Source organism: Pinus tabuliformis, chromosome 5_2 (genome assembly GCF_031772625.1).
Source record: "Pinus tabuliformis cultivar Carrire ecotype Pingquan chromosome 5_2, CPIR1, whole genome shotgun sequence".
In the NCBI taxonomy this organism is placed as follows: Eukaryota; Viridiplantae; Streptophyta; class Pinopsida; order Pinales; family Pinaceae; genus Pinus; species Pinus tabuliformis.
In genome coordinates this window covers 741,607,196-741,634,837 of record NC_142306.1, presented here as the reverse complement: position 1 = coordinate 741,634,837, position 27,642 = coordinate 741,607,196, and the positions used below count along the sequence as shown (strand labels likewise).

At 39.8% G+C, this 27,642-nt stretch overlaps 1 protein-coding gene across 4 annotated transcripts in view; it reads left to right on the top strand.

Moving 5' to 3' along the window:
• LOC149161369 (solute carrier family 40 member 1-like) overlaps window positions 1-25,034 on the top strand; it is a 380,866-nt gene extending 355,832 nt beyond the window's left edge. For all 4 annotated transcript variants that reach the window (XM_089436970.1, XM_089436971.1, XM_089436969.1 and 1 more), the window contains one exon: window positions 24,551-25,034. In XM_089436970.1, coding sequence (XP_089293096.1) covers window positions 24,551-24,682 — 132 coding nt within the window. In that variant the 3' untranslated portion in view covers window positions 24,683-25,034. The remainder of the gene's footprint in view (window positions 1-24,550) is intronic.
• Window positions 25,035-27,642: the final 2,608 nt, after the last annotated feature.

Genomic DNA, 27,642 nt, shown 5'->3' with positions numbered 1-27,642 from the left:
TATTCTTCCATTGATTTATTACCTTGAATTAATGTATGAAAGGCTCCGGCTTGTTGTTCTTGAAAATATGGATGTAAATACTTAGCACAGAATCTTTCTTCGAACAATTCCCAAGGGACATTATCCATTGTGAGGTGTAGTTGTTTCTCCAGATTTCCCCACCAAATCAAGGCACTTTCCTTTAATTGAAATACAACATTTTTTGTTTTTGAAGAAGAAGAGTACTCTCTTAATTTAAAACATCTGCTCGTTCCTTCTAACCATGCCTCAGCATGCTCTCCAGCTCGTCCTCCTAAAAATTCTAGGAGTTTAATTTTCTGTAGCTCCCTAGAAATATCTTCCTTTGATCTTTTATACTCAAAATTTTTTGGTTCCGCTGAATTGGTTGCTAAGGGTTAAGGTTCTTCTTTGGTCTTAGCCATTGTTGACCCTTTTAATGTTTCCAATAAAGCTTCTAATGAGTGCATTATCACGGTCAACTCCGGTGCTGGAGCGATTGGTGTTGATGATGGTCTCGATGGTGGTGGTGATGGAGATGGTGATGACGACGGTGGTGGCATTAATGACGGTGATGCTGCCTGATCACATCGTTGTCGCTGATATGTCCTTACCATCATTGTGTTTTCTGTATACATAATAAAATTGTAAAAATTTGAGGTATACTTTCAGATTTAACATATAGTTTTGCAATTCTAAATTTACAAACGAGTATAGTTTTATTAGATATCATTTTTGGGATTCAACTGCGTTAAGTAAGTCATTCAAAGTATGACCATTTCCATGAGAGGTAGTCGTAAAGTGACTAATTTCTCATGATTTTTGAATAGTTCACTTAGCACTCATTGCATCGGGTGATGCTCACAGGGGTGAAGAAGTGGGATTGAAACTAGTGAAATGTGGAGAACGAATCACATAGCATCAATCATCACTTCCGGGGCTTGCACCCGGTAACCAGGACTTCCCAGGAGGTCACCCATCCCAGAACTCCTCTGGCTCAAGCGCGCTTAACTGTGGAGTTTTTCCCACAATCAAGCCCACTTAGCTTGCTACCCCATTTGCAAAACCTTAGCAAGTATTGTGCCTCATGAACCATTCAGGTAGAGATCCCTTGACTCTTTTTGAATTTAAGTATGGGGGATTTACGCAGTGCATTATATTAGATATCATTTTTGGGATTCAACTGCGTTAAGTAAGTCATTCAAAGTATGACCATTTCCATGAGAGGTAGTCGTAAAGTGACTAATTTCTCATGATTTTTTAATAGTTCACTTAGCACTCATTGCATCGGGTGATGCTCACAGGGGTGAAGAAGTGGGATTGAAACTAGTGAAATGTGGAGAACGAATCACATAGCATCAATCATCACTTCCGGGGCTTGCACCCGGTAACCAGGACTTCCCAGGAGGTCACCCATCCCAGAACTCCTCTGGCTCAAGCGCGCTTAACTGTGGAGTTTTTCCCACAATCAAGCCCACTTAGCTTGCTACCCCATTTGCAAAACCTTAGCAAGTATTGTGCCTCATGAACCATTCAGGTAGAGATCCCTTGACTCTTTTTGAATTTAAGTATGGGGGATTTACGCAGTGCATTATATTAGAGTATAGTTTTTTTTGCTATTTTTACCTGCTATGCAGGTCTTACTGGTATCAAGGTCAAGGAGGGTGGTTTTGCGACCTCCTTGTCCTAATGCAAGATATTCTATCCTAATATGTAATAATGCATTTTTTTTTTAATTTATAACGAGTACATATACTTTACAACAGAATAAAAACAAAGACCAGTTGTTATTTTCCTTATGACAAAAAAAAACTCTATGATGTTAATATAAAATTTGTAAGTTATGTGAGAACAATGTGAAGGCAACGGAATGTACAATTGTAATCCTTCGATCACCTCAGTTGACATTGATAGTTCAACTTGCAATGGCATTATAATGTGAAGTAATTAAAACGAATGAAAAAGAGTAAGAATAGAGATGTGATGTGCAATGTAAAACGTATATCTATATATATATATATATATATATATATGAAAATAGTTTGTTTATATACTTAGAAGAATACTTACTAGTTTGTAAAATAATGGTGTTTAATTAATTTATATGTGTTTTGATGCCCTAGAGCGCCCGAGCTGCAGTGGCACGACTGACCTAGGCGATCACAGCGCAGGGACTGAGCTTCGGCCCTCCTTCATGGCCCCTCTGGAAGCTCCACCGGAGGGGATCGATCCTCAGTTGGCTTTTTCAACACTGATTAAATTGTTGCCCCCACAGTGCCCCCGACCAGCAGTCTCGAAATTTATCAAAAGGCTGGATGTTCTTTAGGAGGTCAGCCCGCCCCTAGTTCTCCCACGCATGGTTGCCCTGTCCCTGGTAGAAAAAGGACTTATATGTCAATTCACAGGCCTCTGGCCATCTCCAAAAACTGTTCAAAGATGGGTTGACAGGAACTGGTTCGACAAAATACAAGGGAAAATCTCCATCAGATTCTGTGGGAAGGGGTACTTCACCTTCCACTTCAAAACTAAAGAAGATAAGGATTTAATCTTCAGAAATGGGCCCTATTTCATGGACTCAAGGGGCCTGTATCTCAACAAATGGACCCCAGATTTCGATCCAGAGCTGGATGTTCCTAGTGCAGTCCCGGTTTGGGTCCGACTCCCTCACCTCCCTCTTCATTGCTGGGGAGATGAATCGGTTCGCGCCATCAGGAATGCAGTCGGCAAATATATTGATTGCAGTGAACCAAAAGAAAATATGCAAGCTTGTGTGCGGATCTGTGTTGAAGTGGACCTCGGCAAAGGCCTCCCGGAAGCCATCAAGCTTAAAGTGGACGACTGGAGCCACATACAGCAACTGGATTACGAGCAGATCCCCTTTAAGTGTAAGGTATGTCACGAATATGGCCACTTTGCCAATAGATGCACTAAGCTTATTGATGTAGAAAATGGATCACAAGAAGAACAATGGGAAATGGTTAAAAAAAAGAAAACGGTCTCTTCAGTAAAAGCTCCCCTTGATTCAGGCCCTTCGACTTCTTCTGCAGCCCATCCCACCCCTTCCTCCCCTGCTCCCTCCAAACCACCTCCCCTCTCCCATCCTCAGACCCTTCCCTCATCCAACTCCTTCTTTGTCCTCTCACCCCTAATCCCTAGGAGCCCCCTCTCCCTGAAAGTCAATGCCAAGACACTATCGAATCCTCATTGCCTCTTACTATTTCCTCTCAGCCTCTTCTTGATCCTCCCCTCAACAGAATTACCAGAAGCTCATCTAAAGATCATGGGGGTTCCAATGAACCCTCCAAGAAACCTGGCCTAGGTAGGAAATCTGCTAAGCAGCACAGGGATGAGAACGCGCAAAAGGACATAGCAATGGGAACGCAGACACCCATAGAAACTTATATCCTGGGACAACATGACAAAGAAACAAGCAACAAGGACCAAGGGGGGCGAGCACCTCCCCGCACACTGCATATCCAATGATGAAAATATTATCTTGGAACATCAGGGGACTTGGGCACCCCTCTAAGGTAGCAACCCTAAGGGATTTTATCATCTCTGAGAAGCAGGAATTATTATGTTACAAGAAACAAAACAAAACCACAAGGAATTGAGTAAAGTTATTGAGCGGCAGAGACAGTATAGAGGAAGCATTAGTGAGGCAAGAGGAGCCTCAGGAGGAATAACAACAACTTGGAATCAAGGTATATGGAACTGTATTTCGGAAACAATAAATCAACACTAGATCAAAACAACTCTGGAAAATAAAGCAGATCAGCAAGCCATTATCATCTACAACATCTATGTGCCGAATCACTGCAGAGATAAGGATAGTTGTTGGCATGATCTAAAAGACAGTCTGGACGCAGAAGAGAACACTAACATTATTCTAGGAGGTGACTTTAATTTAATCCTCCACGCCAATGAGAAAAGGGGAGGCAGTTTTACACCTGATCCATATAGAATACAATTGGAAAATATCATGCAGGAGCATGATCTTGTGGATGTCCCTCCAAAAAACCGTAGATACACCTGGAACAACCACAGGATGGGTGCTGGTAACATCATGGAGCGATTGGACAAAATTCTCATCAATATTACACTTCTCTCGGCTTTCTTTGTCGGATATGCTAACATTCTAACGTGCTCTGCCTCCGACCACTTCCCAATAACTCTAACGTTGGAAAATCATAGGCCACTTGGGCCCATCCCATTCAGATACAATTCTCTCTGGAATGATATACCAACAGTTGCAGGAATTGTTTACAACTCTTGGATCCAACACGTGGAAGGCTCTCCCGGTTTCATTTGGGAAACAAAACTACGAAAAACAAAACAAGCCATCAAAGAATGGGCTAAAACAAAGTATCAAGAACCAGAGAAGGTAAAAAAAGAAATTAAGAACAAACTGGAGAGTATCCACAGAGCAATAGAGGAAAATGGCCTCTCCCAAGAGAACAAACAGCAAGAAAATGAACTCTACTTACAGCTATACCGAGTTAACAGAGAAGAGGAAACAAAATGGAGGCTCAAGTCAAGACAATTATGGTTACAAGGGGGTGACAAGAACTCAGCTTTTTTTCACAAGCAAACGACAACCAGAAAGATAAGGAATAATGTTAGCTCCATCCTAGATGTAGAAGGTGATAGACAAAGCACTCAGGAAGCTATTCGAAGAGCTGCTACATATCACTATCGGGACCTGCTAACTGAAACAAAGGAAGCAGAGGATTATACAGATTTATTGCAGCATCTCCCAACAGGGATAAGCAGGGAAATGAATGACATTTTAAGCAAGGAGATAGATGAGGAGGAAATCAAGAGATCAATCTGGACTCTTCAACCTGATAAAGCCCCGGGACCAGATGGCTTTCCCATCTGCTTTTATTGAGCATTCTGGGGAATTATTAAAAAGGACTTGACAAAAATGCTCAATTGGATCCAACGAAAAGGCAAAATAGGAGGATATACCAATGCTACTCATCTAGCACTCATCCCCAAAGAAAACAGGCCATCTTCCTTTGCTCGTTTCAGGCCCATATCACTTTGTAACTCCTATAAAATCTTGACAAAAATCATTGCTACTCGCCTAAAGCCTTTGCTCCCTTCTCTCATTTCCGAAAATCAAGGGGGATTCTTAGCCAACAGACAAATAACTGATTCCATTTTACTTGTGCAAGAAGCCATCCATTCGAGTCAAACCAGAAATGAGAAAGGGTTTATCCTCAAGCTTGATCTGGCCAATGCATTTGACAGAGTGAGACACTCCTTCCTCTTGGCAGCTTTGAAGAAGATGGGATTTGATGACTGCTTTCTCAACCTCATTCGAGCCTGCATTTCGGGGCCATGGATCTCCCCTCTTGTAAATGGCAGACTTGGAGAAGCTTTCCAATCCTCCAGAGGCCTCCGACAAGGTTGCCCCCTCTCACCTTATCTCTTCATTCTAATGGTTGAATCCTTTAGCAAGGCATTGGATTTCAGTCAGAGGGTTGGCTTAATCACAGGAATAAAATTTGGGGACGGGGTCAAGAACATAAATCATTCACAATTTGCCGATGACACCCTGCTGATTGGAGGGGCCTCCACCACAATAGCCAAGCGCTTCAAATCTCTCCTTGACAAATACATGAGCTACTCTGGCGAAATGGTAAATAACTTGAAAAGCTGCATATATGGCTGGAACACAACAGTACAGGTGCTTCACAATATCACCAACATCTTTGGAGTCACATGCAAGTATGATTGGACTCACTTCTCTTACTTGGGCATGCCTGTTAGTGCTAGACCTTTGAGAGCAGAAGTCTGGGACACAGTAGTCGACAAAATGAAAAGAAAAGTGCAGCAGTGGGGATCTATTTGGCTCAACCCAGCTGGTCACCTCACTCTTCTTAAGTCAGGTATATCTTCTCTCCCCCTATATCTTTTTTCTCTTCTTCAAGCTCTGGCTTCCTTCCACAACAAAATGGAAATCGTCCTTCGCCAATTCCTATGGCAGGGGGGGAAAAATGATAAAAAGAAATTCAACTTGATTAATTGGAAGCAGGTGATCCAGCCCCAAGACCGAGGAGGTCTTGGAATTAGATCTCCTAAATTTCTCAATTTAGCCTTTGGAGGCAAAATTGTCTGGAGACTCATTACTGGACTCCCAGCATGGTGGAAAAAAGTTCTGGAAATTAAATACCTCAATTTTCCTAGACAGCAGCTTCTTGATCGAGATATTCCCAATAGAGAATCCTCCAAAATTTGGCGATTATGCAAGAGAGCAATTCCACTAATCGCTCAAAATACTTCAAAAATCCCCAAGGGAGGTGCAAGCATCAATATTGGGGCAGACAGAATCATGGGTCAGCAGCGAATAAACAGACATGGGGGAGTCCACCCTATCCTTTTTTTTTAAAAGAACAAGCATTCATTTCCTGGACCAGATCTCCCAATGGGATCCTCACACCCTTCTTTGGTCAGGTTGGGCCGTCCCAGCCATACCCAATAGTCTTAATGCAAGTCTTTCTGTCCTTCAATCCCATTGGCACAATATAGCCCCTGTCAAAAAGAACGATCTTGATGGATTTCGTTGGGACCCATCCGGATCCTCTTACACCATCCAAGCTGCTCACCATTATATTTGCAACATCAGCTACCCCATGCCAAGTTGGAACCACTGGAAGGTGGTTTGGAAATCCGAGGCAATTCCAAAAATCAAGTTTTTTCTGTGGACCCTCCTCAAAGGGAAAGACCTCACGACCGAAAATTTGCAAAAGAGGGTAATTAATGGCCCTTCTCGTTGTCCTAATTGCTTAGCTGCTGAAGAATCAATGCATCATATCTTTATTCAATTCCCTTTTGCCATCAACTGCTGGAGGAACTTGTCTCATAACAATCAAATCCCATGGAACACCCAAAACACCATAGGAGAAATTCTTTACAAATGGAAAAAAAACTACCCCTGGCAGCATAGGAAAAATAACACAGTGAAGAGAGTCTGGGATATTCTTCCCCGCAATATGCTATGGAATATTTCGCTGGCATGAAATCGGAAGGTTTTTAAGGATAAGCACTCAACTGTTAGAAGCCTTTGCACCAAGGCAAGGAGTCTTGCCCTTGAGATCATCTCAGTTAAGAATCCGAGAAGTATAAATGTTAGTGAACTCAGCATAGAAGAACGCATTTTCATTGGACACCTGTTAGACCAAAACACCAGCAATCAGAAGGGCAACGCTGCTAGCAACAGAAACAACAATGTTTCCCCTAACTGGAAGATCAGGCTAAAAGAGGAAGAATTTGCAGGTTGGCTTAAAAACAACAATAGGCATTATCTCTGTTTCGATGGGGCCTCAAAGTCGAATCCCGGGGCAGCAGGGGTGGGAGGAGTTATTTTTAATGCTAATGGGGATAACATACTCTCATACGAGTGGGGTCTTGGCCACACTTCCAATAACAGAGCAGAAGCCTTGGCCCTTTACCAAGGTCTTATCCAACTTGGGAAGCTTGGTATAGACACAGTCACGATATTGGGAGACTCGGCGATAGTCGTTAGTGCAATGGTTCAGAACAGGGATCTTCCCAATGCTCTCCTTCAGCAGATTATCAGACGGTGCCAAATCTTAGGACACACCATGAAATATGTGCGCTACTATCATGTTTTGCGATCGCTCAATAAAATTGCTGACAGTCAAGCCAACAAAGCTTGTGCCAGATCACTGGGTTGCCTTATCTGCAATGGCGTGGAATCATTTCAGCATATACCATAATGAAGAGACCTCCTGGATCCGAACAACATCTCAGTTCATCCGATATGATAGCCTGGTCAAAGATTGTCGTCATTCCGCCTGTGACTAAGATCCACATAGATCTAAAGGAACAACACCTTTGGTTTCTGCTATTCCTTTTTCCCGAAAGAACAACAGAAAAGAAACAGCAGAAAAAACAGAACAACAGAAAAGGAACAGCAGAAAAGAAAAACGCAGCTCCAACAAGTTCGTCAAGCTTGAAGCAAGTCGGCGCCGACGACAAACCTGAAGAGTCCATTGCTCGACACATCAGCCATAATAATATAGATTGATATGCTTTGTAAATGCTGTTATTTATTACTGCAGTTTGTTAGGATTTACCTTTGGTCTTTGATTTTTAGAAGCCCAAAAGGCAGGATTAAGGAGGAATTTTGTTTAAGCTGTAACTCCTTCTTCCCTAGCTCTTCTTGGCACCTCAGCATGTATTTCAGGAGCTCAGTCTCCCTCTTTTTTTCAGATTTATAAAAGCAACCAAATTTGTCAAAAAAAAATGGTGTTTAATTAATTTAATTTTTTTTTTTTTGATATATCTAATGTAGTCCTATACCTTTTAAAAGAAATATTATCTCTTGGCACCCATCCCGTTTATTAATGTAATATCGGACTTCTAATTGCTCATAGGTGCCATGACCTCCGTCGTTCATAATTTATTGACACGATAGTTTAGATAATTCATATTATGACTTATGGTCTTCAATGCTAGAGCCCACGAGGCAATCCATTACGCGTCAGATAAACTATCAATGTCGCGCCATACCCTCTCCACAGTAAATAATACTTTTGGTGTATAGTTATATCCTATTTGTAATTAGTTGAGTACACGATTGGGAGAGCGTCAGACTGAAGGTCGCATTCACGCCTTACTGACTGAGATACACAATAATCTGAAGGTGCGTGTTTGTGACATCACATATACCATGACCAAGGCAGCTGAGGGCAATGGCACGGGATGTTCGAATGGGAGGTGATAAGACTGATGGCGAAGCCACCACGACGATGAGACTGACGGGCCACATTTCAGAGTGCCTTCAATGGCAGAGTCTCGACCATGGGGTTTCGCGGTGGGAGGTTTTTGAGAGCTGTTTCTATCACCCGACCTAAGGCCCTAGTCCTGAACAATACGAGGTATTTTGCGGCTAATCATACCACTTCGTTGGTGACTGTGCAGCTATCTAGTTTGGATTACGAGCATTGGAACATTTCCATGAAGTCCCCACAGGGCAATCCTACCAGAGATGAAATCGTTGATAGTTATAATAAGACTCTTGCCCAGATTGTCAGAAGTGAGGAGGAAACCAGAATAAAGATTTAATCAGTCTCTACAAAGCACTACTATGCATTTGGCTGCCTAATATCGGAGGAGTTGGCTTATAAACTCGAGTTCATGGAGAATGTCTACTCTGCGTTCCCTGATTGCTACGTGGACATAGAGAAGCAGTGTATGGGGTTTAATCATGGGCCATTCCAGGCGTTCCCAAAATCACGGAGGGGTACAATCCTGCGACATGGATGCTTGAAGTGTCTTCTGTGGGTGCAGAATTGCGTCTTGGAACTGATTTTGCAGATGTATACAGGAATTCATCCCTCTACCAGTAAGTCATTATCAGTACAAGTTTTTTGAAAAATAATAGTAACAGTTTTGTTCTCATTTATTTAAAAATGTGATTACTTGTAATATAATTATGTTTTCATCTGCAAAATTCCTGTGTTCTTTTATACTTATATTTATCCTCTCAATTTTTATCACTACCCAAATTATCTATTTTTCACATGACTTAACAAATTATCTATTTTATTTTACACAGACGAAATGAAGCTCTAATCAAGGAACTGAGCGTGCCAGGTCCGGGAATGAAGGATTGGAATTCCTCTTATATTTATATACCAGCTCCCTCTATGTTCTCTTGTACATATGTATCTTTCCATCCTGTTTATATCAAAATGACTTTGGATTTCCTTTAATGGTCATTTTCTGAACTGGAATGTTTGACTTTGTCCCCTTTTAAAGTTTCTGCACTAACAAGCAGCAAGCTTCTGCTAAAATCAAGGGCAGGGAAGCACACTATAAAATGATTTCTAATAAAATTTAATTGAAGTCTATAGTACTACCTATGCACTTAAGATTTCCTGGTCTGAAAGTTATGAAAATACTTCAGAAAAATACTATAAAATTTCAAGAATAATGCTAATTACAGTATTTATAATTCTCATTTATTATGACTGTAACCTTATTTTAATAGGTCTGAGAGTTTAAACCTGCTTTGATACCAAATGTAAGGACTGTAAATAATTTAAATATCTATTTACTCTGAATAGAATATGAAATCTTCATGAACCTGCTTTAAAATTTAACAAAATTTCATATATCAAATTGATTGATTTGATGAGTACCTACCTAGTTTCCTGCGGATGAAGAGGCTTCAGAGTTGCTCCAACTCTCGCTCCCGTTACCAAAAGACCATAACCTCTCAGCCAAACTAAGTACAACCTAGATACTCAGTCCAGATTGCTTCTCAATTGCTGCAATTTGTTCCCCCATGCCAAAAAACTTCAGAACAAACAAGGCCCAGTCCTTACTGTTGATAACTTCCTGTTACAAATTTTTCTCCTCAGCTGTACTTCCTCCAATCGCCCTCTGATTATTCGTTCCCCCCCCCCACTCTCAAGATAACCTTCCTTATTTGAAATCTCCATTCACCGCCTCCCTCCATCTCCGTGTCCTAATTTTGATTTGTGTTGATTTTATAAAACAAAATCTAATTTGATTTGGTGATTTTATTCGAATATCTAAATTTGATTTGATAAAGTTTATTTATTATTTTAATGATTTAATTTAATTTATTTAATTTATAATTTTAATTTAATTAATTTTATTTAATTTCATAAATTTTGATTTACAAATTAAAATTTTAACATTAAAACTAACATTTTATGTTCATTTGAGGGTTTATCATATATATAGTGCGTTACATACGGGTCCATGCATATGTAGCTATCATATGGAGGCCTTGTATATATGATAATACTTGTATTTTATTTATAGCTATAGGTGGGTCATTACAGTTAGAGTGTCCAGAGTCACTAGACCCTCAAGAGCAGCTGAGTTAGTCACAGGGATCCAGTGGTCAGGGATCAGGAGGTACGTCGATTACAGTGTCAGGTCCATCAGTGAGAAGTGGCTCTCAGAGTTAGGTGGGTGGTTCTTCGGGCAGCATGCAGGGCAATCTGCAGAGCAGTCCACAGGGTAGTCCACTAATGGACAGTTCGCACAGTACTTCAGCATCTACAAGCACAAGTTCAGGCATGAGGTCAGTTGACAGGCCTTCAGGAGTTCAGGCTTCTGATGATGATGAGGATTCTTTCACTCTGGTGGGAGAAGTATGCTCAAGGAAGAGGAAGCCCAAGTGGCTTCAAGATACCTTGCGTGAGGCCACATCAGTTGCTAGGCCAAAGAGACAAGTTAGAGAGAGTAAGCCACCTGAGCGGTTCTATAGTTACATGGCATTGGTAACAAGCATTATTGACTCTGAGCCTTCTAGTTATGAGGAGGCAACCAGCCAGCAGGTCTGGAGAGAGGCCATGATGGAGGAGTATTCTTCTATTATGAAGAACGATGTTTGGGAGGTAGTGCTGAGGCCTGAAGGTAAATCAGTTGTTACTTCCAGATGGCTCTACAAGATAAAGCATGTTGCAGATGTCAGCATCGAGAAGTTTAAGGCTCGATTTGTGGTGAGAGGGTTCTCATAGGTAGAGGGAGTTGATTATGAGGAGACCTTCGCTCCCGTAGCTCGGTATACATTTATTCGCTCCATTATATCGATTGTAGCAGAGATGTGTTGGAAGATCCACCAGATGGATGTGAAGATCACATTTCTCAATGGCTTCATTTAGGAGGAGGTTTATATTGAGCAACCGCGGGGCTTTGACGTGCATGGGAAGGAGTCCCATGTATGCAGATTGAAAAATGCACTCTATGGCCTGAAGCAAGCTCCTAGAGCTTGGTACTCTAGGATTGATACATACTTGCAGCAGTTGGGTTTCACAAAGAGTGAGGTTGATCCGAACCTATACTTCATTGTGGTGGGTGAGGAGACTCATTCTGGTGTTGTATGTTGATGACTTGATCATCATTGGTGCAGAGAGATTCATTGAGGGTTGCAAGAGAGATCTTGCTTCAGAGTTTGAGATGAAGGATATCGGATTGATGCATTATTTTCTGGGATTGGAAGTGTGGCAGGAGGAGGGGCATTTCTTCCTGGGACAAGGGAAGTACATTGTGGATATTCTTAGCAGATTTAACATGGAGGACTGCAAACCCATGTCTACACCTATGATCACTAACTAGAAGAAGCTTCATGCTTCTGATTTCGAGTTGGTGGATCCTACTCTATACATACAGTTGATTGGATGTTTGATGTATTTGGTCAACACTCGACCAGATATATGCTTTGTAGTTAATACCATGAGTCAGTTCATGTGTGAGCCCAGGAGAGTGCATTGGGTAGCTGCAAAACACAGTGTTCGTTACTTGCAGGGGACTATGGATTTTGGTTTGGATTATAGATAGGGTGATGGAGTGAGACTGGCAGGGTACACGGATTCATATTGGGCAGGTTGTGCTTCAGATAGGAAGAGTACTTCCGAGTGTTGTTTTGGGTTGGGTTCGGAAGTTGTGTCGTGGTTTAGCCGGAAACAACAGTCAATTGCATTGAGTTCAGCTGAGGCAGAGTATATGGCTGCTAGTTTGGCTAATTGTGAGGCCATATGGCTTCCCAAGATGTTGTTTGGTCTATTTGGTCAGGGATTGAGACCTTCAGTAATTTACTGTGACAATTAGAGTTGCATAAAACTCATGGAGAATCCAGTTTTTCATGACAGGTCAAAGCATATTGAGATCAAGTATCACTTCATTAGAGACTATGTCCAAAAGGGAGCTGTTAAGCTTGAGTACATTTCCACAAATGAGCAGGTAGCAGACATTTTCACCAAAGCCATACCACAGGACATGCATGTCTACTTCAGAGACAAGATGGGAGTGGTGAGGAACACTTTCCTTGGTAAGAGGGAGTGTTAAAATTTGGGTACCACAGGACAAGTGGTTCCCTCAGGCTTTGATCTTTGGCCTAGGGAAAAGTGTCCAAATTTATTTTTTACTTTTCTCCTAAAGTGACTTTATAAAGTCAATTTAATAATAAATAATGACTTTATAAGTGCTAAAGTTACATTCTAATTTAAAAGTGAATTTATAAGTGGTAACATTACATTCTAATTTAAAAGTGACTTTATAAGTGGTAAAGTTACTTTCTGATTTAAAGGTGACTTTATTAAAGTGAATGAAGAATTAGAAAGTGAAAAAGTGACTATGGAAATAAAAGGCTAAGTGGGTCTTTATTTAAGTGGGTGAGTTAAAAAATAGAAAGTGAGAATTAAATGCACATTTATTCTCATCCCTAGATCTAAATGAATCTCAGCCATTAGATCTTAGGGTAACCCAAAAGGTCATTTAGAGAATAAAATGAGAAGAGAAGAGGAAAAGATCAATTCATTCTTTCATGAGCATTTGAAAGAAAGAGAAGAGAGAGCAAGGAGAAAATTTCTGAGCAGTGAGGAAGTGAAGGAGAGCAGCAAGAAGACATTTCAGCAAATCTGGGCAGCAACATTTATTGGCATGCATCCCAAGGAAAAATCATATAGCAGGAGAAAGGCACAAAAATTGAGGAAGAGGGACAAGAAGTTTTGGGCACATTTTTCAAGGCTGGCCATACAACATTTAATGTTGTTTTATTGTTGTAAAAAATTATGTTTTGGCTGTTTGCTGATTGGCACGATTTTCGAGGTGCAGTCCAAGCATGAAAATCAAGATAAGTTGTAATTTGTGGTTGCTGGAATTTTTACTGTGTATTTTAGTTTCTCTGTAAAAGCATTTTCAGAAATAAAGAAGAGCTCTCACACTAGTTTTCCCCAAGAGTTGTAGGGGGTTTCTCCAGGGTCACATTGACAAAAAATAACTGTGTTATTTTCTGTGTGGCTATCATAATTTCACTGTGTTTTATTTCTGCAATTTCAGCAGTTGTGAAATCTCTAAATTTGTGTTTTCAGAAAATTATCGTCATTTCCAGATTTTAGAATTTTTATCGTGCTTGGATTTAAAACTAAATGCATGGAGTGATAAGGAAAACTGATAACCGGAGTGGGGGTTGAAATTTCTTTAGTTTTGTCTTACCGAGGGAGACAAGGGAGGGCTCACATTATCATTCCAACCCTTATAGACTATGCACAAGCTTTCTTGATTTAGTTGGAGACCCATAGGCCATTCTTTGTGCCCCACAGCCACTTGGGAGCACCACAGATTTTTTTCTTGGAGATTAAGGGGCCAGCCCCCTTTATCATTGTTATTGGAGCCCTCCTATTCGTTATGGCACATGAGGGACTTGATTTGGCTTTCCAACGACTATTGTTCTATCATTTCGACCCTCTTGAGAGGCTTGTCATTCACTTTTGGAGCCATTTGGTGGGCTTGTCACCAATTGTATTGTTAATTTTCACATTAGAGTCATTTTTAGGGGCTCATTAGGCTAATTAGACCCATTTGAATTATTGGAGGCTCATATAAATACAAGTGAGGCCTAATTTGTAACTCATCATCACTTGGATTTGGGATATCACTCTCTAAAGAATTCAGACCTGCAATTGTGGAATGATTTTGGATGATTAAATGCATTTTGATGTGTGGAAAGTTTTCGCTATCTCTTTTGGAGCTTCTCATTGGCAAGATTGTGGATGGATATATTTTTTTGTCTTGTAAGTGCAATATAATGTTATATTTCCATTTTAATGGATATCTAATGCATGGAATTATTTTCTTATGGTGAAATAATGTGCCCTAATTAATGTGAATTAGTTGAATCATTGAAACTATTGGAGATTGGACAAGGAATGAATGAATATTCCTACGTGATTATTTGCATTTGCATCCTTGAAACTCGATAATAATTGTTATTTAATTATAAAAGTCTAAAGTTGTCATGTAGTTGTTGTTAGTTTTTGGTAGCATCGGATGTGCTCTAGCCATGAAATTGGTGGAGAGGATAAGGCACATGAGTTCTAAAGAACCCAAAAACTGTTTGGTGAAATTCCACCTGGATTGTATTTTATTAAAATAATTAATATTTTTAATGGGGTTCCTAAGTCTAAACTTAGGAAAATTAAAGTATTAATGGGTGTTAATCAAAATATGGGTGAAAATGTTCTAGAAAGCAGATCAAGTCAAGTTTTTAATCTTAGCCGTTGATATGGCGGCCGAAGGCCATATACCATAAAGAAAGAAATCTATCAGAAAGTGCCGAAGGCCATATACCATAAAGTGCCGTATCAGTAGCTGTAGCCGTTAGTGCCGTAGGTGGTCGTTCCCTCTGTTGCCTCTGCATTCCAGCCACAACTCTGTGCATCTCGCACTGTTGCCTCACGTTGTCTTGGGACTCTTGCATTGTAGCTCGCTCTCTCGATTCATCTGCATCTGTCTTTACTGACATTCACCAGTCCTGCTACTCCTCTTCGGGGCTCCCGTAGCAAGGTATAATCCAAGAGGTTGGGTACCTCGAGGATCATGCCCCTCATCGTCTGTAGTCCGTCTGACTACAACTTGATGTCTCCCCACTTCCGCTCAAGTGGCATGTGAGCACTCATGGCATAGTCATCATCTGTCTCGAATTCCTTCTGTGTCTTTGTTGGCGCAGCCTTGGTCTCGGAGGCCTCTCCCTTGCTTTTCTTCCTTGGACACTGGGTCGCATAATGACCCAACTCCCCACAGTGGAAGCATTTGACCTTGGAGAGGTCCTTCTTCTTCCATTTCTCCTGCTTTCCCTCAGATGCTAAGGCAGCATCCACCTCCTCCTCCTTCTTGATTTTGATCCCCTTGCCGCTGCTTCCCGCCTTGCTCAGCTTTCTGATCTCTTCTTGGCGAAAAGCAACCCACATTTCCTCCCAATCTGGAAGGGTTTCCCTGCCCAGTATGCTCTGGACAAACACCTCCCAGTCTTTTGAGACCACGTTCAGGGTTTTTCTCACCATCAATTCTTGATCCGGCGTGGCCCCTGTGGAAGTTAGCTGATCCCGAATCTCCTTCGATCGACCGAGGAAGGGGTCGATCTGTTGTCCCTTCTCCTTCTGGTATGATCGTAGCTGATTTTCTAGTAACATCCTTCTCTGCAAAGAAGTATGCTGGTACAATTTTTTTAGGGCCTCCCACATCTCATTTGCCGTGTCCTTTTCGGTAATATGTGGTACCACATGGTCCTTGACTCCATCAAGAATGATGCTCTTGGCCCTCGCCATTGCCTCCTCGTACTTGTCGTCATCAACTGGGTCAACTAGGATAGATATCGTCCTCAAGGCGAAGTGCTTGACACGATTTCTATCTAGAACAGATAGGATTGTGGCATTCCAGACTACGAAGATTAAGGCTTCGTCCAGTCTGTCCTAGTGTCTTAACCCATTCATTGCCTCTTGCTGCTCCTCTACTTCCCTCCTACAAGTTCTTGGTGTGACTCCCTCTGAGCCTCGATTTCCCTCCTGGAAACCTTCCTGCCAATGTCAAGATGCCCCCACTCCGATCGTTAGTGCAGCTGCACCACTGATCGGGATTTCTCAGCTAGCAATCCTCGGTAGCAACTCCCTCCTCCTTAGCCTTCCCCTGTTAGGTACTGTTCTGACTACACTACCCCACCAACTCCACTCTACAACTTACCCACAACCTCCAAAACCCCAGCAAACTGAAGGTTAGAGCTCCTAGGCTCTGCGCAATCCCGACATCGACAAATCAACTTCCTCAGCCAACTGTGTTAGCTCTCCTGGGCTTTGCATGGCTCTGCGTGAGCCTGTCTTTCCTCCCTCAGCCTCTGCACTGCCTCTTCTTGGCTCGAACTGATGACACAAGCACTACGTCACCCCTTCCTTGCTGCTTCCCTGCTAGGAACAACTTTTGTCACTCAGGACAACTGTTTTCTGTTGTTGCTACTCTGCTCGGATGATGTCCTTAGTTCTCCTGTGATCTGCAACTACCCTCTAATACCATGTTGAAGTTTCTAAGTCTGACTGTTAGAAACCCTTCATGTACTTTACTAATTTATTCCTACCTACTTGTTCTGTTAATTAACAAGTTATTTACCATGTAAATACTGGAAATAAATACAAGTACATGCTCAACATATTACAAATCATCAACTAAAGAAAACAGAAACTAGCACACAAGTGACACCGTTGTTTTTGGACTAATGTCCCCGGAAAAACCCAATGTGGGAAAACCAGTGCAGCTATTTGAGGGTTTGATTTATTAAGCAGTTTCAGAATACAATCTAGGTGCCAAATCCAACTCACCCAACAGAGAAAATCTCGGCACTAGTACCTCTCTACTCGGAAGCAGATATTATGGCTGAAACCCCGGATAAACACTTTGGCAGATCTACAACTCCAATATGCCCCACAAAACCCCATCGTCAGCCTCTAGTGACTGCGTTAGCTCTCTTTGGCTACTGCGTTGATCCTCCCGGTGCTATCTCTGCCTCTCTGCTTCTGTATTCACTTCCCCTCAGTTGCAACTCTGATCACTCTCTCAACTTTCTCAGCAAACCCAGCCCCAAAAAGTCGAAATGTTGATCTCTTGGTGTATCTCCAACTGACCTTCAAGCCTCCTCTTATACTTTTCCTGTTGAGTCTTCAACGGTCGAGATTAAGTCCTTAATCAACGGCTAAGATTATATTTGGCTTGATCCATGTCATTTAGAACATTCTCACCCAATTTTATATTAATACCCATTAATATTTTAATTTTCCTAAGTTTAGACTTAGGGACTCCATTAAAAATATTAATTATTTTAATATCTCTCTAATTGGGTGAAATTTTCCCAAAACATTTTTGGGCCTTGGAGATCTCATGTACTTTAGCCTCTCCACCAATTTTCATGGCTAGAGCACATCCGATGCTACCCTAAACCAACAGTCGGGGGTTTGCCAGTTCTGTTGTCGGATCAATTGGAAACTGCCGGGTGAAGTGAGGTAATCTAACTCAGTTTTCCATCATTATATTTTTCTCTATAACTGGATTGCCGGGAGGGCATCCAACATTGTATTCATAAATACTGCTTAATAATATAAAACCCTCAGAGTTGTTGAAACGGTTTTCCCGCATTGGGTTTTTCTAGGGACTATTTTGTCCAAAAATAACAGTGTCCTATGTATCTTGTGCTTTGCTCAGTTTCTTGTTTCATGTAATCAAATTAAATTGGTGTAGGCTTCAAAAGTAATTTACTTCAGTATTTTTCATAAAATAACTTGATAATGTATATTAAAATCAAGTAGGAGAAGTAAATTCAGCTTTACTGCAGTAGGGGTTCCTTGAGTATAGGAATATTCACATGGTATCAGAGCATTGATTTTGATACAGGAAGAGCAAATCCAACGCTGAGCAGAGAGGCCAATAGTTGCATTTGGCAGCAATTCGAATCCCCTTGAAGGGATTGCGCAGTCCTTGCTAAGAAAGAAGAAATTCTGAGGAAATCTCCCTCTAAGAGAGTCGACAAAGAAGTATGATTTTCGGTTCGTGAGCTTGCAGAGGCAGAGGTGGTGACACAGAGCCTCAGTGCAATGCTTGAAGGGTGTAGTTTCTATCGGGGCAGAAATTTGTCGGAAAAGAGTGAAGACACATAGAAGGGGAGTTTTCTCCTCAGAAGACTTTCTCACCAAAAGTTCGAATGTTTCACTTGTTGGGCATCAAACTAGTGCTGCGCAGTGACTAGAGGAGTCAATTTGACATTTTGGGTGAGATAGCATTGCATGGGCTCAGAGATCAGGACAGGTTGGAAGGAGATTCCAAGTATGTCATATGGAAGACCAGAACCTTAGCTGTTCTGGAGGAGTACAATCTCGAAACTTACGTCAAGAGTGTTGTCGTTGTTCCCGCGGAAAATGATCAGAAGAAGTACAAGGCCAAGCGAGCAAAGGCGAAGAGGTACATACTCGATGGAGTTCGAGATTATGTAGTATCACACTTGTAAGGCAAAGATACAGCCTGAGAAATGTGGGAAGCTTTGTCTTCACTGTATGAAGGTTCTTCCGAATAGCAGAAGATGTACCTAGAACAAAAGTTGCAACGGACATTGATGCAGAAGGGAGAAGGGTTTAACTCCTATCTTCAACGTCTTCAAGACACCAGACACAAGCTTGCTGCAGTGGGCTCTACTCCTCACTCTACCGCGATGGTAAGGACAACCCTAAATGGAGTCTCGGATGAATGGCAAGTCTTCATCCAAAGTATATTGGGCAGGGAAAGACTACCATCATGGGAGGAAATGTGGGCAGCCCTTCAACAGGAATAATTAAGGAGGGATCTGGTTGAGGCCAACCTCAATGGCAGTAGTAGGAGTGGCACGAAGACTAAGGAGGAGGAGGAGAACACAACTCTAGCATCAAGGGGACAGCAGACGCAGAAGCGAAAGTAGGACATTTCGAAGGTGAAATATTTCAGATGTGGCGAGATGGGCCACTTTTCATCCCAATGTCTTTTGAAGCAAAAGGATAAGGATGAGAAACATGATCCTAAGGCTGCTCCAACAAAAATTGACGAAGATGAGTTTTCCATGAGTGCCCACGCATCTCTAGGAGGGAAATGGGGCGATATAGAACTGTAGTCGGGCGGACTACATGTGGGTAGGATCCTTGAGGAACCCAACTCTTGGATCAATTCCTTGCTAGCCCGAGCTTTAGCAGTAGCGAGATGGACTTAGTGTCGATGATGCAGTGGGCTGGTTGGAGAGATAGATGCAGTAGCTTGAGACTAGAGACTGATTAGTGTTGTAATGACCCATCTCTAATATAGAGAGCACAAGAATATTAGCATGCATACGATTCATGCATATGATAGCTGCATATGCATGTATCACATGCACTGCACTAGTAAATATATTCTAAATTAACTATAAATGTTAAATATCATGACATTCCTTCAAATAGAAGTTACACCTTCACCCATCACCACACATATTTCTTAATGCATTATAATTAATGAGCAAATACCCTAAATAATTTCAATGATATAAATTTAAAAGTATAAAGTAAATATGGTTATAAAGAAATAAATGTAAAATTTAAGTTAATTATAAATATGGTTATATATTTATATATCCCAGAATATTAATAAATTATCAAAATGATAAATTAAATCAAAAATAAAGTACATATTATGAACCAAGGGCATTTATATAAAACGAATAAAAATCCTAAAGCTAAACCTAATACACATGTCAATATACCAACACCTTTAAATGAATATAGTCACACGTTACAAAGGAGGGAAGGTGTCACCATGTAAGGGAGCAGTGGGTTTGCTGGTAGAGAGAGCGGTCACCGCCAAGGAATGATATACAGAGACAAAAGGGGAGCATGAAAGGGGGGAAGAGAATGAGTTTTGGGAAAACAGAGGATTGTCTTGACCTTTGAAATATAGTGCAGGGAGGAGGAAATATAGAAAATCACGATGGAAAAGGAATCTAGTTTGAGGGATGAGTCTGGGGCTTGATTTTGAACTGAAAATTGGGAAATTTGAGTTGTTCTTGGAGTTTTGGGCATGGGGGCCAGTGGAATTCCATCTCGAAGTCCTCTGGATCTGGGAACTGCAGAGGTTGATCCCAGATAGGCAGGGAGGAATCGGTTGGTTTGGTAATGTAAACAGAAGACTCAGAGCAATGTGGATCGACATAGGACGGGAGTATCAGGTACGCAATTGCATTTAATTTGATAGAATCTACAAGAAATTTGTTCATCTGGTTGAACCTTAATACCAGTCCCCACACATGGTATCAGAGCGAGGTTGCAAACTCTCGGACCTTACCAAGGTTGTTTGGATCATATCTTATTGTAGACCCATTGCATTTTTATCACTGAGTATGCAAACTGTGTCATATACTACTGTTTTCCCAGTATTCTGCGCACTTTGTGATTAAATTGACTCTATTTAGATTAATATAGCTTCTCTCCTTTTTAGTTCCATTGCTGTGATTACGTTTTTATGCCACATCGACAAATCCAAAGACAAAATTTCTCAAAGACAGTACATAGAGTATCTGTGAATATTCACAAATCTGTGACAATTTCTTCTCTCACTGGAGTTCCCTAACGACAATACCAGCGCAACACCATCTGAGAAAGATAATCAAAGGTTCTGTAGATAATTTAAAACAACATAAATCCTAGATAGTCGCGGTCACCTCTAATGCCGAAGCTTTTCTGGCTGCGATATCATACATCAAATGGCATATAATGGCAGATTTAGGGCTGGACACTCCGAAGTCATTTTCGGTTTTGAACGTATTTTCAGAAGTGTGAAAAAGTGAAAGGATACATTTTGAATAAAAAGACTTTGCTGCATACCCATTAGAATAACTGACTTTAGTGCTGCCAAGATTTGACCATGGAAATAAATTCATTAAATTTTCAAGTTTTACCGACGCAGCATAATAGAAAAGTTAATTCTAGCTAGTCGACTTAGCATGTTTCCACTGAGCGTAACTCTCAAGTAGTAAGTGAATGTCAGGAGAGCAGTTCTTGGTAGCGGTCATACCCCTTCCTTTGGACGACATTGAATGAAAGGTGCCCACAAGGGTTGATTGGAGAGTTAGCGAAATTGGCTTACCTTACGATAGTCTATGACCAAATCTATTTCATTTGTAATCATCAAATTTGGGAGATTTTTGATATTCATTAGTCATAATTTATGCCCTAATTTGGATGGACTTTGCAACGATGTCGTGTATTTCTAATTGAATATTATTTCCTAGAGAACAGTTTGGCATAATGCATGAATCTATATATTAACAAAATTTTCCTTTCTTTAAAAAAGATGAACCATCCTCGCTAGGAGACCATCACAGGTTAACTCAAAGCCCATTACACACTCATCCACGACCTTATCTGAACGGGTGATGTTAGGGAGCCAGGGGACTGCCTTGCCTCAATGGGAGGTTTACCACACGGTGGTAAATGAATGTGTGGGCCTGGAGGGGATAGACATGACTCTCAGCCCCATTGCTGAGGGTGTCCATCATGGTTAGGGCTGATGGAAGCAGGCTTGCCAGGTTCAAGGTAACTCCACAAGCTCCAGCTAAAAGCATGTGGGTCCATGGGGCTTGCTCATCAACCCAACCCAGAAGGTTAGGGCAGAAGGCACTGGCTTGCCAAGTGAAAGATGACTCCACAAGCTAAGGATACAAGCATGTGAGTCCATGGGGCCAGCTCATCAACCTAGCCAATGACTACCCCTTCTGGACTCTCCCGACTGATGGGCATAGCAGGAGTCGAACCTGTGACGCTAAGGCTCTACCATCTGAGCTATACGCCCCTGGGCTCCAATTGATGACTTCTTTTTTCTTTCTTTCTCTTCTTTTTTTTTTACCTAAAGCCTACACTTTTGGGGGTGGAAATATGAGATTTTAAGAGTTAATATCATTTAAACTTAGGAAATTATAGACAAAAGGTATCATGTGCCTTCTAGTAGATGGAGTGAAGTGGTATGTAGATATAAAGTGAATTTTACTTAGGTGCAATGTTAAGATGTGTCATGATACACAAATCACCTAGGAAAAATGGTGGAAAGTGATGATAACATATATGTGAAGTGGATTTCACTTAGGAAAAAGTGATGGCATGTTTGCAATAGACAATTTGCTTAGGTAAAATTATGGAAATTACATGAAGATGAATGGAAATAGGTAAATGCATCATCATGTTAGAGGGAAAATATGCAACACTAAGTAACAATAACTAGGATATAACTAGGTGACCACCATGATGATCTGTGAAGAAAATAATACACCCTTGAAGCAACCTCCACCAATATTCCAACCTTTTAAAGGCTAAAATGATCCAATTAATCTACTTAAGTCCATTTACTACTCATGTCAACATAAGGGGTAACAAGTGCTTTGAATTTCATGTAGTCCTCAAGGTTGATTCCTTGTGTCGAATACATTGTTGCTTCACTCACTTGACATCCCTACTAGGTTAGGGTTTTAATCATCATTGACGAGTTTCATTGGATGTCATCCAATGATGTAGGGAATGCCTGGGAGTTTTCTCATAAAATGTTCCTTGGACAACCAAAACCCTCCATTGTATGGAAAGTTTACAATTGCATTCATTTCGTGGTGTTTTTTTATTAATTGAGTGACCAATTTCACTATCAAGTTCATCAATGTATTCTCAAATTTAACAATATTCATTTTATTTTTTAGTCTCGTAATGTTGGTCAATCAGTTATCATCAACAAAATTATGATTGATAAAAATCTTAGTATTTCAACTTATATTATTAATGATTCCACAAAGATTTAAGATTTACTATGAATGACATCATTAATTATTTATTTTATGTTCCAATAATTAAATTAGTTGTAGAAATCCCAATTCCAACCCCTTTTGACAAAGGTATTTTTTTTCATGCTGAAAGCAATAACAAGGTAATGTGTGGTTGCTTGGATTCAACAATTTAATCACAGCTCAAAATTCCTTGAAACTTTACATATATATATATATATATAAAAGAGGAAGTTGAAATACTACCAAGATTGTGTAAATCCTAATTTTGTTAATTAAAATCATTTTCAAACATTTTGATAAAAAAAATTATTTATATATTGCAAAAATCAGAATCGATATTCATAAACATTTTGATATAACTGAGGTTAAGGATATACACCATTTTCTTTTAACTTGCCCTACTTTAATGATATAAAAACATAACTTCATAAAATTCATAATTTAATTAATCTGTACTACAACATTTGTCTTGGTATTTAATGGGATTTTTGTCCTCTTGTCCAATAATCTCTAATTAGCAGCATGCTCAACTAGAGATGATGCACTCTTTGTAGCTGGCCTTATCAAAGCGGTCTTTAATGGGATTTTTGTCCTCTTGCCCAATAATCTCTAATTAGCAGCATGCTCAACTAGAGATGATGCACTCTTTGTAGCTGGCCTTACCAAAGAATCTCTAATTAGCTGCATGCTCAACCAGAGATGATGCACTCTTTGTAGCTGGGCTTACCAAACCATGTTTTCTCCATAGACTCCCAAATTCTTTTGGCATGGTGATTCCCTACCTTGACAGGGGGACATTCATCCTCTCATTTATATTTCTAATATTGTCTAAAGATGTATGATTACTATATATGCCCCAAGTAAGGATGATGTACTCTCTGGATGGTGTCGATAGATCATATTTTTACTGGGTAATTTCAAAAAAAAAATATATGAAATTTTATATGTAAACGGTTTTCACATTTTTTATATGCAAAAAATGGTATTTAATACTGTGGTTTGATTTTTCGATGACGTATGAAATAGTTGTGATAAAATGTACTATTAAAATACTCTGTGAAAATTATATATATAACCTAAAATCATAAAAGACAAAATAAAGAAAAGAAGTTTATGAAATCTATAATGAAAATTTAAATACATGTTTTTATTACACAATTCGTTCCTGTCTGCCGTGATTATTTTTAAATTGCAGCTGCTTTTATCAACATCTTGTTATCATTTTCTCCTGAAACTGTGTTTTTGAATAAAACACATTCTTTGAAAATTGTATCCATCAAGAAAGCTACAAACACATTTTTTTTAAATTTTATCCCTGAATAAATTCTTTGTGCTAGAACATGTGTTGAAATTTACAAGTAATTAATTGCTGATCTAATTCATGTTTGTTTTGTTGTGTAGGACTTTGGAGTGTTAATACTTGCCTCCTTCCTATCAGTTTCATGTGCAGCGCTTCTCTATTCTCTTCATACATATCGTATAAGAAGACATCTTTTTCACTTTGATCGACTTTTTTTCAAGTTGAGGGAATAAATTTCTGTCCTTTAGCAAGGACTGGGAATTTTGGCAAGGCAGAAAATGTCTAATTCTTCATGGATCTCTGGCTTTTTACAATAACCTTCTCAATCTATTAAACCAGTGTAGTTATTAATTATATTCTATATTGACTGCCATAATTAGTGAGCGAGTTTTTTGTTTTATGCACTCATTTATGGACACAAATCCAAAACCAAGCCATGACACACCAAGTTTTCTGGTGTTATAAATGTGACATAAACCGAGGCTTTGTAATGTAAAAGATCCTATATATGTTCTAAAAATGTAGATGAGGCTTTTAGTTGATTTGATGAGTGCATGCATCAATCAACATATCCAAAGGTCACAATTTCACAAAATTGTCTCGCCTTATCAATCAACATATCCAAAGGTTACAATTTCACAACATTGTCCTGCCTTAGCATTGTTAAAGAAACTAAAGCAGGCCAAGCCAAACATTTTCCTCTATTAAGGGTTGTGACCCACAATTTACTAAGCGTTATTCTGCAATTTAAGAAGAAATAAATCTGTTTTTTCTACTTCCTTTGTTATGTTAGGTTAAGACTGTAACTCCCAAATTGGGGTCATGTTATGTTATGGCCAATCTTGGTAATTGTTTTTGTTTTTTTTTCAAATCGGAGATGTAAAGCTTGGAATCATTTTCTCTTGTGTGGTACAGTAAATAATAATAAAATTAATTATGTTGATAAGTGTTTTTATACTTAAAATGAAGTTATAGGTGTTATTAATAATAAATATTTTGTGAGCTCTCAAAAGCAACTTGCGTAGTTGGTGATGGCCTTGAAAATGAATTGCTATGTGCGAGAAGGTTCGAGATTCAAATCTCCCAATTCACCTGTGTTTGTAGAAGGGGCATGTGTAGGCACCTATAGGTTATAGTGGCAACAGTTGGAATCTATGGAAATATAGTGATCGAATTGTAACTGCTCAAGAACTTTAATCTAAATTATGAGATACAATCCTACTCTAATGCTCTGTAGAAATTAATTCACAATTTAGAACAATATTTGCAAACATGCTTCAATCACATACATAAGAGCATAGATGCATCTAGGGGAAATAAACTACTAAAAACCCCTTAAGCCTTGTTTGCATTAATCAATTGATAGAGAAACTAATTACAATTGCCTACTCACTTTGAGCAACACTTGTAAGTGAATAACTATTCTCTCTACCAAGTGAGAACCTCTAACCCAGACTTAGTCAATTTATGCCCCCACCTGAGCTCCTATTTCCTTGCGCAATTCTTGAGGAAATTTTCCCCTATTCTTTAGAACAGTTCTTGTATTTGAATCCTATTTATAAATCAAAGCCTCTGGCTATCTTCATCTATTCCGCATTTGTGTTAATGGTCCTGTGTTAATGGTATCAGAGCTTGAGTTGTTGTTTCAAGATTTCTATTGGTAAGATATTGTCTGAGTAGAAGATTATTGGTAACATATTGTTTGAGTGGATCACTAGTTTCGTTGAGGCCGTGAATAGTGCGTAAAGCCCGTGCGGAGCCATTGAAGGCGTTGAAGGGTAGCATTCGGCGTAGAGGTAGAGTCGAAGAAGCCGCGATTTGTTCGTAGTTGGAAGCCGCAATTTCTTCATAGAAATCAGCAAGCAATACTTGTGTTGTTGAAATTATTTTCCGGGTATTTCTCTTTGCATTTTCAAATGGATTCTTCAAGTTATAGTTCCTCTGCTTTTATGGGAAGATTTGATTCTAAGCATTTAGAAAATATCCAAAATGAAGAAGAATTGCATAGTGGTTTAAATATTTGTTCTGAAGAAGAAACCCCTGCAAACTCTGCTCTCATAGAAAAAGAAGAACCAAACCCTTCTGTCAATTGGAGACTTCCTCCTGTATCTCCTTCTGAGGTTTACTGCGGATTAACTCCTTTTAATCTCCGCGCGTACAGTCAAATAAAGATTAAAGAAAAATCCATAAAGACTGAATTAAACCTCAATACTATGATGACAATCCCTATGTTTGAAATTCGCCATATTCAAGCAGCCCGCAAGGCAGGTTATCAGTATGCCCATCTAGGGATGGTGAGAGTTGGTCTGAATGCACTTCATCGAAAAGGCCAAAAAGCTTATGTTTTCTCAGCCCTCTTTGATAATAGATGGTCATCCTTTACACAAGCCTTGATAGGTGGGATAGAAACAAGTTTGTCCAATGGCCCTGTACAGTATGATGTTTTTCCAGATTTTTCTGTTGCACTTGATGATGTAAATATTCTACAGTGTTTGACTCTTGGTATACAGACACAAGGCTATGAGAATTTTAAGTCTAAATCCAAAAATCTAGCCATATTCTATATCACTTGTATTCAGTTTTACAATACTACTATTCCTGCAGTTCTACATAATCCAGACAAGGATGATGGAAAAGTTACTCTTATTCAATATGATTCATCTTGTAACCCATTTGCCCTACTCTCAGTCTCAAGAAAACGTCTGTGTCCTCTAGATGATTGGGTTACTAACTGGAAAAAGCCTGCAAGAAAAACAGTACATGCCGCTCAATCTGAAATAACGGAAATGGATGATAAAGTTGTCACAAGATTTCCCAGATCAAATCCCTCTGACACTGTTGTCACTTCTATACCTACTGTAAATATAAATCCGTCAAATATCATTCCTTCTGTACAAAATCCTCAGCAGATCGTCATTGACCCTGCTATTTTTGAAGCCTTAAAAAATCTGTTCAATAAACCTTCGTCTTCTCAGAATGCCCTATCTTCAGTTTGCGATCATCCTCACTGTTCCAAGACATATTGTCAGTTTTCAAATGACCCTCCTAACCCTCATGGAAAGTCATCTCAAGACTTTAATATCAATATGATCAAGTTTATACCAGCTGAAGATTCAACTTGTTCTGATAAGAGTTATACTAAAGTTGCATTCTTCAACCCTTGTGAAGAAATGCTTGTTCAGTCAGTCAGCCC